Source organism: Mytilus trossulus, chromosome 7 (assembly GCF_036588685.1).
Source record: "Mytilus trossulus isolate FHL-02 chromosome 7, PNRI_Mtr1.1.1.hap1, whole genome shotgun sequence".
In the NCBI taxonomy this organism is placed as follows: Eukaryota; Metazoa; Mollusca; class Bivalvia; order Mytilida; family Mytilidae; genus Mytilus; species Mytilus trossulus.
The window spans coordinates 33,835,146-33,846,848 of record NC_086379.1 but is presented as its reverse complement, the minus strand read 5'-3'; the positions used below and the strand labels follow the sequence as shown (position 1 = coordinate 33,846,848).

Genomic DNA, 11,703 nt, shown 5'->3' with positions numbered 1-11,703 from the left:
TTAAGAAATATGAATGAGAATATGGCTGTAGGGTATTATATAAAATTATCTTTAAAGGGGCACTAGCTACTAGATATATAAAAAATCTGAAGTATGTTTTTTTTTGTTCAATCATTAATGAAAGTGAAATAGTGAAATAATAATTTGCTTTTATCAGCTGGAATGGTTCAGTTTTTTCAAATAAAGCTAATAATCATTGAATTATTCATTTGCCAGTGAAAAACTCAACCTATTTAAATCCGTATTTATGTGAACTCCAAATTAACCCTGTAGAAAGATATAGAATATGCATGCGCTGCCTGTGTATTGTTATTTAAAGGAAAAGAATGTCAACCTTGAAAATGAAACAAAGGTAAATAATTTGATTGATTAATTCAATCCACAAAAACTCTTTCTGATAACAGTAAAAACCATGATAAACATAAATTTATAATTTATAAAACAAAATTTACCAGACCTATAAAGTTCTAATTGCAAGGGCAGTTTATTCTATTTATATTTAACAGACCTATAAAATTTGAATTGCATGGGTAGTTTAATCTATTTATATCTATGTTTATGTATACATCGCTTATATGGTCATAGAAGGTCAACTCAATAGTTAATTAGATGGTGTCTTGGCTAAAATTCTGGTATCTGTGGAAAAACTGCTTTAATTTACTAAAGTTTAAATTTAAGTTTTGTTATTTGAAAAAAATTTTTTTTAGCTTTCATATTTTTGGTTTAATTTTCATTTATCATTTTAATAATTGGAGACAACATCACATCAGATAAGTCGTTTGAAAATTTCATTTTCTTCAACTTTACATAATCTTCAAATAGCTCCAGGCCCCTTTTCTTCATTGCAATGCCTTGTTTTAACAGTTCTAGTTTTTCTTCCCTTTGTCTTCTATAAACCTCTTGGTTTTCCTGTTTTAGGGCAAATTTCTTTTTTTCCAATTCCAGTTTTTCTTTTTTAACTTTCAGCTTTTCTTTTTCAACTTCTAATAACAATTCTGTAAAGAAACATTGTTTAAATACTTACATAACAAAAGGACACGTCCAACACTATTTATATATAGGTATCTCTTACATTAAAATTGTACAAGAACTTGGTGGAAATAAATTCATCATGTAGATCTTTTTGCTCTTTACACTAGTGATAAATGAATTAACTTAAAGTGATACTGGTTAATTTTCTGTATGATTACTAAAATATAGTCTTTAAATTAGTTCAATTGATATCTTGAGTTGGCCATGGTTTTAGTATAAATTGGTATTATATTGATAATTGTCAATTTGCTTAGTTTCCTCTTCTACTTTCTTTTAATATCACACTCGGATTTCCTTTGAACTGATTTGGAGTGAGTTCAAAGCTGTAATATTTTATTTAATGCAGACTCAAGATACAGAGAGTAGTTTAAATATCACTAAAAAAAAATATAACTGAAAAGTATCTATGCACCCATTTCAAGTCCGGAAAACATGGACTTAATTTTGTCTTTTATGTTTACAAATTTTATTTCATATGGATGTTTTAGATTCAGTGTGGCATCCATTTCTTGTATTACTATGCACAACATTTCACAATAATTTAATTTAACTTTTCTTCTGATTGGCTGAGCCTTTTTTGTTTATCAGCTCATAGACATAACTTTATCATGTGGTTATGATGGTTATCATTGTTTTTTCATGATTTACTTCAGTTTAAATTGGAGTTAAGAATTAAATTATAAGAAATGAATGTATAAATACTTTTTTGGTCTATCCTGAATAACATAAAAAATGTGGCACACACTTTAAAATAAATTGCTTGCAGGTTATACTGTGTCCACCTCATATTACAGTAATTCCTTGATTATTGTTCTAATTTACAAACCTGATGAAGACGGAACAGGATAATTTTTGGTTTCTTTCCTGACTGGAGATAGTATTAATCTCTTTTCAGTGTCATTTTTTTCTGTAAACTATATTATAATTAGGTACAATTAACATTATGAGTAGGCATAAAACACAAAATATTATTCATCATTAACACTTGAAAAAACAAATATCAAATAATTATCTTAAAACATGCTTATCATGATTAAAAAGTGTGGAAAACTGATTATCTGCATAAATTGACATGTTCAAATATATTTATGCGCTGTACCTGAATTAAATTCTGCGTAATAAAAGTTAAAATTAGAAGAAATAATAAATATTGTTTAGATTAAGCTTTAGCTTTGTTGACATGGGACTTATCAAAAGTAACATACCTCTTGTTGGCAATGCTGCAGACAAGTTAGCCTCAGCTGTTTCAGGATTTTCTGAAACAAAATTATATCATAATTTTAAAAAACTTAATGAAAATATAAAATGTTATGATTTTATTCCAATTATTACATTTTTAACCAGATTTTTGTTACAAAGTGTCAGTTATTGATTTGGGGATGTACTGTGGTCGGGCGGCCGGGCAGGCGGCAATCAAATGTTGTCAGTGCATTAACTCATGAACCGTTCAACCAAAACTTTTAAAATTTTAATATGTTGTTACTAACAACTAAATGAAGGTCAAGTTCAATAATGGTGATTTTGGTCTCTTTGAAAGTAACTCTAAAGTGTGATGGTCCATTTGTAATGTTTAAGTTTATTTAATTTGTTAAGCTAACATGCAATGGTTTGTTAATAGAACCTGGTGATGAAGGTGTTGGCATTTTAGCCTTGGCATTAATTAAGATGTTTTTATTCAGCCTCACCATACCCCCCCCCCAAAAAAAATGAAATAAAATATTTTTTGGTTTAACTGTGGTTCAGTTCAGTGTAGAGATATACATACATTTTTAAGACATGTTAAAAGCACCATATAAGCAGAATGATATATTTGTTCTTCAATAATTGCACTTACTTAGGACACTTGGTTCACCTTCCTCATGAAACTGTATGAAGTTCTTTGGCTTTGCTGAAATGTTAAGTTTCAAAGTAGAATACTATAGCGACAAGAACACTATTCATACTATTACAACTGTAAATAAACTGATTTGGAGTAATAAAAAAAATATTCTACAATACAAGTTAATTCAATACAGAAGGTCAATATCCTTAGGGACAACATTTATAAATCAACGAATGAAAAAAAAATTAATTGGTCAGAGTACACAGTTATCGTTCTTTGATTTTCTTTGTCCACGTATATAGTCCTTAGTGTGGACAGTGAATTACTGGCTAAATTTTGTTATACCCCTCCCAAATTTATTTCTCCCTGTTTTATGCCTCATTTAGCAATTCGGGGGGGGGGGGTGAAATGACACTGTAAAAAATTTGGGTTATAAATATTAATGTAAAGTAGTGATTATGTCCAGCTGAAAAAGGTACAAAAAATAGCACTTCGGAAGCTGTCAAAAGCTTTCAAGACCCCCGTAACTTAAAATTTCCATATTTCGAGTTAAAAATGAAGTTTTCTCTAATTTTGATATAATTTGTCCCAAAAGTAGTACAACACACTTTAAAAATATTATTGAGAAATCACAGGGGGGGATTTTTTTTTCATTTTCATTTATTGTCTAAAAGTAGTTCACTCAAAATAACTGTGTAGTCTGTACTCGGATCAATTCAAATAGTCTGCAAGTTTTTCGTTTCATTGACATCTTTTTTAAATGTATGTTTATTGGTGAATCCATGTATCCTAAATTAAGGTAAGGAAATCATTTTGGACCATTACCATTAGTACCAATCAGAATCTTTACTCATAATGTAGCTCTAGCTTTTTATTTCGGTATCCACCAGAATCCACCTTTTGCACAAATGTTGGTCTTTTTCCAACAATTGTGACTTAAACAACAACTAGATGGGTCAAAGCGACATAAATGGCCCCCGTCTCAAAATGTTGAAAAATCATCAATTTCAATAACACATGTGGTTGATGTGGACACAAACATGATGGTAGTCTCACATGTCGAAAATCAGCTCAAAATCTAGTGGTGTATAGAAAATAGTCTGTACAAGAGTGATTTTCAACAATTTTCAAAGTTGATATCCCTTAATTTTGTCAAAAATTAGCTGAGAAAACCAAAGTCCAAAGCCCAAAATAACAGCAGAAATAGTCAAGTGAAACAAAATTTAACTTGATCTGTAAGTTATCATGGGTAACTCACATACCAAAAATTTGCCCAATATCTAAAAGCGTTTTGAAAAAGAGTCTGTATAACTGTGCTTTTCAACAATTTATCAAAGTCAAAACCATGTAATTTCGGTAAAAATTAGCGAAGCAGAACTAAAATTAAACTTGATCTGTAACTCATTATGGTTAACTCACATACCAAAATTTAGCCCATTGTCAGCAGGCGTTTAAAATTTCTGAATTACAGAATTTCTGTCAAGGATAAAACTATATGGCAGAGCCATAAAATTTGACTGATACGCCGGATAGGTGAAACAATTTACCTTGTTGCATGAAATATAATAATATTCTTAAAACAAGAATAATTGTATAGTTAGTAAATAATCTTCCTACCTAGAGAATCATAGCCTGATTCCAACCCTGAAATGGCAGCGTCTGATGTTACACTTATAATCTGAAAAGAAATAAGAAATATACTGTATAATTGTGTTTTTTCCTGTAAAAGTACTGTGTGAAACATTCATTGGGTTTCAGAACCAGAGGTTAGTGGCTTAGCTTGACTATTTTTATGTGTACACCCCAACCTTTGCGAGAGGTTCGATATCCCTGATCGACCCAGGTTATAACACTTTCTAGTAGTGGATTTGAGGGGGAGGTGTCATTAACAACTGATCAATAGCAAATCAAAATACCCAATAGGCTATTTTTTTCATCTTTTATGTTTAATGCATTCATGGTGTTGATTTGAAATCTAATGGTCAAATTTCAAATGGTCAATCATTTCAATGGTGTAACAGAAAATATCCAAACCAGTTACTTTAAAACATTTTTTCAAATGGAACCGTGGGGTATAGCAATTACTCGAGTAAACCCTCTTTTTGTGCAAATGTAGTTAATGAATATGAATTTATTAACTGTCATAGATGTTATGGTGCATTATGTTAATTCGTAAAGGGTTCCATGGAACCGTAGTTCTTGCTATATTACCTCTTCCCAAGAAAAGTGAATCTTTTTATCAGTCCATCACAGGATTTTAAATAATCAAACAGTTTCTTTATAATTTATTTTCCTTTATTTGGAATATTTTACTACTACCTAAGTCTCATGACAATATCTGAAGGTTTTAAAAATTATCATGTAGACAATAATAATAGGGTACCATTTGATTGAAATCAAATATTGTGCCTTTTATTTGCAATTACAAGCTATTGAAGAGAGATTTAATGGCTGGTGTGCTTTAAACCAGATTTTATTAATTCATTGAGATTGAAATATTTTTTTTACCAAAATTCAAGTGTAGGCCTATGCGTTTTGATGTAAACGTAGCTACGCGCCTGGAGGTGCATACATGTAAGCTTATTTGTGTAGCCCTTACACATCATACATATTTCTGTCCTTAGTCAAAAAAAAGTCTTTAAAATTTGTGTTGTATATTATTCCACAATTTATCCATATGATACAGTAAAGGTTTAATGGCTTAAGGAATTTGCACCATAAAAAATATGAAAGTCTTAAAAACTAAGGAAAAATTGATTAATCACCTTTAATTCGTTAGAGTCAATCTCTGGAGGGGCTGGCCCACCTCCAGTCATCAAACTGTCTCTCCTCCTTTTGTTCTCCTTCTTTCTGGCATCACTTTGCAAATCAAGCCATTTTTTCTTTACTTGCGTGATACTTCTAGGTTGTATGTTGCAGGAATTGATACTGAAAAAAAATGTGTAATGTTTAAAAACATACATGTAATTCTTATATTTATTGATTATCGTTGATCATCTCCAGAAGATTGATTATGTCTCTTTAGCCAATACAGCAAAAGCAAAAAAAAGCAATCAAGAAGAGATGACCATTTGAAAGTCTGTTATCATGTTAATCGCTATTTGACAATAAAAAATTGTCAATTAAAGGCCACATGCCCCTAAGTTTCTAATGATAATTTTTCTTACCTCTTTACCCCGATGAGAAAGGGATTTATTAATCAACAAGATCAAAGGAAAATAAAAGCAATAATAAAGAGATAACTGTATTGTATTTGAAGCTTTAAGGACGTCCATCGGTAGTTTTACTGTCAGTTTGCCTGGCGACGCGATATAAGTGTTGTGTGGTCACAAGTTGAATATTTTTCAATATTTGAATTCTTTGATTAGTTTTTCTTTTTATTACATTGGCAAATGGCTTTTTTTAAAGAAATTTGTGTAAAAAATGTTAGAAACTATATCTTTTTTTCTATGCATTTACTATTTGTTTTGTTCTGCCGTTATCAACGTCTTGACAATGCCTATCGTTGTATGATGTCAGAGAGTGAAATACTGTAAATTCAGAAATTATTGCGAGGTTTTTATTATTGCGAATAATGCGTCTGAGTTGTAAACGCAATAATTAAAACTCGCATTTTGTAATATTTTAACTGAATTAAGCATGACTTTTCTCAAGTGTAAATTGACAGAATCGCAATAATAAATGCACGCAATAATTTCTGAATTTACAGTAACCATGTTTATTTCACATGTGAAATTATCGGATTTTATCTTATGTAAATAATTGCAACCTATGTAATAAAAAGATATAAATTAGCAAGATGAACTTCAACCTGCTAACAATGGCTTTAGAATTATTTTTTTTTCTTATTTTGGAGTATGAAATTCAGAAACAATAAATAATTTCTTCCTATCAAATTCTTACTAATTTTATAAAATTTATATTATCATGATTATTAAGTGTTCTAAAACTGATGATCTAGATATAATAATGATATTGACTGTTTTTACAGTAAATGTACTCCAACTGTTTTCACTTTGAGTTGTAAATATTCTTATAAATCATTCTTGATATTTAGGAACATGTTTATATATCTAATTGTATGGATGATTGTACTGCCTTATTTATATCAACATGATGTCAGCAATAAAACTTTGTCAGTTTTTATCCTGTATGTTTTATGTTATTTATTTTTAAAGTTGGCTGTATAGTCATGATAGTAGATGTGAATGTGCTAGATAAAATTCATGTTAGTCTTATTAAATTAAAGTAATTATTATTATATAATGTTCAAAATAAAATAAAATAAAATTGAAACCTGAGAAATAAACCAGTACAATGTACAAGTGAATACATTGTATGTTACAACAGTGGCTAGTAAAGAATTTCCCTTTGGAAATGTTATGTTTTACACATAATAATGATAATTATATCGGTTGGACAAGTTAAACATATATACTTTTTCTTATCATTTCAAAAGTAATCTTTAAAATGAAAATATTGAAGAGGTTGGGAACAAACCCTCTATATGGTGGTAATACATGGAATAGAAGGATAATCTATTTTTGTTTAATCTGGATTTAAATCAAAATAGGCCAGGGCAGACTGTCACTGGCATTCTCTACTTATTATGGCAGTGACCTGAAACAGTTGATGCACCAATTGATGTTCTTAATTTAATATGTACATGCCCAGTTTGATGCTTACCCGACTAAATATAAAATCTATTGTTTACCATGATTGAAAGCAATGATGATCAGGTTTATTCTACTCACTTATGCCTCACTGAACAGAATTTCTATTGATAGATTTTACATGAAATTTAAAGGTCAACTATTCAATTTGTTGTTGATCAGGTGTTCAGATAGGGCATGTCAGTTAACTGCTATAGTAGTCTGTTGTAATATATATAATCAAGTGTCATTTTGTTTATTTTCTTTTGTTACATCTTCTGACATCAGATTCGGACTTCTCTTGAACATGTTGAATTGAATTTTAAATGTACATATTGTTATGCGTTACTTTTCTTCATTGGCTACAGATATAGGGGAGGGTTGAGTTGAAGATTGTTTACCTTTCTGTAATGGAGTCCCAACATTTAGTTTTGTCGGAACTGGATAGGCCAGGAGAAAATTTCCCCTTAATTATGTCTATACTCCCGGTAACAAGAGTTACAAGGGTTGAAACCTCTTCTTTTGACCACCGGATGGCCTTCCCTGTGCTAACAATAGAGTCCATCTTCAAGTTATGATGTCGTCTGCTTGGGAACCTTTCATGAAGCACATTTCGCGGATTTTTTTTTTAACTATAAATGTTTATATTACAATTCGATACTCAACATACTTACCTGAAACCGTTCCATTCTTATATAACCTGCTTGTCTTACTTGAAAGAACTGTATACATAAACCAGAAATATATCATATGACATATGATTGTCGATAAAGAGCTCCGATAAATGATATTATTAATTCAACACAGGTGCGCGTCTGATCAATTTACCGACCTTCACACAAAAGAGCTGTATAAACCGTGGTCGGTAATCGGAAGTCGTACGATAATTTTTCCGACACGTTTGTGAAACACTCGTTAACTTGGTCGGGAACATATTCTACGACCAGTCGTAAATCGTACGATTTACGATGTTTTGTGAAACGATGGCCTGTATCGCTCAATCAGCTCAACATCTGTCATATAGTCGATTGGGTTGTTCCGATCACGGAAAATACGCGGCCTCCTCTCTTTCCTCTCTTCTTGTTCTAGCAAAGCCATGAACGCAGCCATAGTTGCTAAAAATGACACGTATTATTTCCCGTTTTATTAAAGTTTCCGATTTACGACTGCTTAAACCCAGTCGGGAATTTGCGACCAATATTCCTCGTAGGTCGTAAATCGTAAATATTTGTGAAACGGTCGCATATCGTTAAAATGGTCGTACGACCTTTTTCACGATTTACGACCCTTTGTGAAACGGTGGCCAGTATTCATGAAATAAGCCTATAGTATGTATCAGTTTTATGTTTAACAAGGTAAGCGTCAGTACCAAAAATACATTTCCAAATGATTTTCGTAATCTATATACAAGCATGTCACTTTTTATTTATAAGATAAAATGTAAGCTTTAACAGTTATTAAATTATTACCGGCACTACATTTTACAACAATCCATGTATTTTGACAGTTGTTGCATTGCACACACTTCTCTTATCGTTGACATAATTAAAGTCGAATTCCTATTAGAACTGCATCAGTTGTTTTAACTTTGGGTCCATTTCGTCCATGGTTATTTTATTATTATTTTAGTAATCAAGCATATGCGACTCACAGACACGTATCAGTCGGCCATCAGTAGGTGTGCTTCGTTAAATGGTAAAATACTGAGCACTTTAGATAATGTTCATAATTTTGAGTTTGGAAGAGAGTACTGGTCAAATATCTACAGGGCCAAGGTTCGCAAATGGATCACTGATGAAGTGTTTCATGAAATCTGCAGTAAGTTTATACATTAAACAGTAACCTATTGTTGCCTTTGCACTGGATTTTATTTGTTGTACCAAACTAGCCTTTATAGTGTTTAAATCAACGGTTTTCATTCTATAATGCAATCAAAACGTAAAGATAAAATTACAAAGTAATCGCTACAAACCTATTCCCAGCCACATGTGCAGTTCATTATAATGTTTGAGTACTGATCTTTATATAATACGGTTTGATGAGTCGAAATTCAAAATTAATGTTCGTGCAAGATTTTTCTTAGTCACTCGGTCGCGTATGCTGCATAGCAGGAGATCATGATGTTATTGTAGTTATATGTTTATGTTTTTATATTTAATGAGTATGATGGACTGTTTGCTCTAGAGATGTACGACTTTTATTGCGCTCATATCCCAGATTCATATTGTAGATTTTTGCCATATATTCAATAATTTAGTGATATGTTTAAGTTAGGTGCACCCTGTTTTACTTCAAGCATGTATTTCATTAAAATAATAATAAGGATAACACTCGATGTATTTAGACATGCAATTTATAGTTACAATAAAAGTGAAACTTTTGAAATTCGGGTAGACCAGAAAATACAATGATACAGGTTTACACATTATAGCATCAATATTGTGATACATTTAAGTCTACCTACATTGATGTACCTCTGCTCTTTGGGTAAAAAAAACATATCATAAACTATCTATGGATAACGACAAGAACAAGCGTTTGTCAAAGAACCTTTCAAAATCTGATAAATAACCTAATCATAAACATCTGAACTAAATTTTATATATGCGCCAGACGCGCGTATCGTCTACAAAAGACTCATCAGTGACACTCGAATCCAAAAAAGTTTAAAAAAAAGCTAAATAAATTACAAAGTTGAAGAGCATTATATGATGTTCTTGATTGTAGTCCTCTTTCTAAGAATTTATCAACTTGATCATATTGTTTAATTTTACTGAACCTCTACTGTTAAAAGATGTTCATATGTTTTTTTCAAAACTACATATGGTACATGTTGACATTTACAAATTCGAAGGCACATTATCAAAATCATTTTTGATTGAAATCAAACAAAATCAACTAACATGTTTTAAAGTCGACTAGACAAATATATCTAATGATACAGGTTGACAAGGTAAAGCATCAATTTGTTGATATATTTTAGTTTCCATTCCCCTGGCTTTAGGGTTCAGAACATCAGCATGGATAAAAAAACCTACGGTTGCTTCTAATTGCTTACATGTTCATCCACTTCGTTGGAACTTTGGTGGACATATCAGATCTCATTTTTTCTACATTATAAGAGTGATTGAATAAAAGTATCTAAGCTATTTGTTATATTTTTTCAGATCAAGTTCAACAATTCGTAAATATTGATTGTGTATATTTAAAAGTGATATACAGGAAAGTTAAGTACATTCCATTACCTTGTAAATATGCATACAAGGCAATCTGCAAACCAAAACAACCAGGAGATCTAGGTGACATTCGACATTGTCCAGCTGTTGGTAATACAGATATTTTCACTTGAGTGTGCTTCTGAAAAACACACTAGATTTAAACATAAATTCATCATGTAAAATTAAACTCAATTATTAATTTACGAAAAAACTGCACAACATTTTGTAACAATCACTCATATTCGAAAACAACAAGGCAATATTGTTTAAATTCTGTAACAGAACTCATTTGATTACTCCCTTAATATTCAATATCTTTTTAATTGTTTTGCTAGACAAAATAAGATAAAAAAGTTTGTCAATGTAAGAATGATATATAATACAATGAGATGTCAAAGTGTTGTCTCAGCTGGAAAACTGAATTTTAATAAAACATATATATATATACATCCGAACCAAGTGAAAGAGAAGTATGAGTATAGCTAAGATTTTTATTTTGCACACATCATTTCACATTGTTATCGATACAATTGAATTCTAGGTGACTTTCATACAAGTGAGAGGTTTAGCTAGCTATAAAATCAGGTTCAATCCACCATATTTTCTATTAGGGAATGCTGGTACCACGTCAGGAATATCTAGGTTGTTTGCCATTCTTCAGCTGCTTTCGAGCTTTTGATTTTACCATATTTGCAAAAAGACTTTTTGTTCTGAATTTCATTGGGGTAGATATTTTTAATTTTCCCGTAAAACAAACAATTTTTTTTCAACCTTAAAGAAGAGCTAGTTATATGACTGGCGAAAAACTCATAGCTTAACTAACATTTCCTATATATGTAACACTCAGAAACGTGGCCTTCCCCCAAACGTGTCTGTCTGTCTGATTCCCCCAAACATGTCTAGTTGAAAACTGCGCCAAAGCGTGTCATTTGTATAAACGCCCAAACGTGTCCATTTCTCAACTAATCCCCACAGGTGT

At 31.1% G+C, this 11,703-nt stretch overlaps 2 protein-coding genes across 2 annotated transcripts in view; one reads left to right on the top strand and one right to left on the bottom strand.

Moving 5' to 3' along the window:
* LOC134726974 (uncharacterized) overlaps positions 1-10,857 on the top strand; it is a 39,697-nt gene extending 28,840 nt beyond the window's left edge. Inside the window, exons 2-3 of the mRNA XM_063591371.1 lie at positions 9,136-9,324; positions 10,674-10,857. Coding sequence (XP_063447441.1) covers positions 9,147-9,324; positions 10,674-10,855 — 360 coding nt within the window. The 5' untranslated portion in view covers positions 9,136-9,146 and the 3' untranslated portion in view covers positions 10,856-10,857. The remainder of the gene's footprint in view (positions 1-9,135; positions 9,325-10,673) is intronic.
* Positions 32-8,325, bottom strand: LOC134726971 (uncharacterized). The gene is made up of 7 exons (XM_063591367.1): positions 8,181-8,325; positions 5,620-5,782; positions 4,472-4,532; positions 2,867-2,920; positions 2,238-2,288; positions 1,859-1,939; positions 32-995 (listed from the first exon to the last, which is right to left on the bottom strand). The coding sequence occupies exons 2-7, from the start codon at positions 5,668-5,670 to the stop codon at positions 724-726; spliced, it is 570 nt and encodes a 189-aa protein (XP_063447437.1). The 5' UTR covers positions 5,671-5,782; positions 8,181-8,325; the 3' UTR covers positions 32-723.
* Positions 10,858-11,703: the final 846 nt, after the last annotated feature.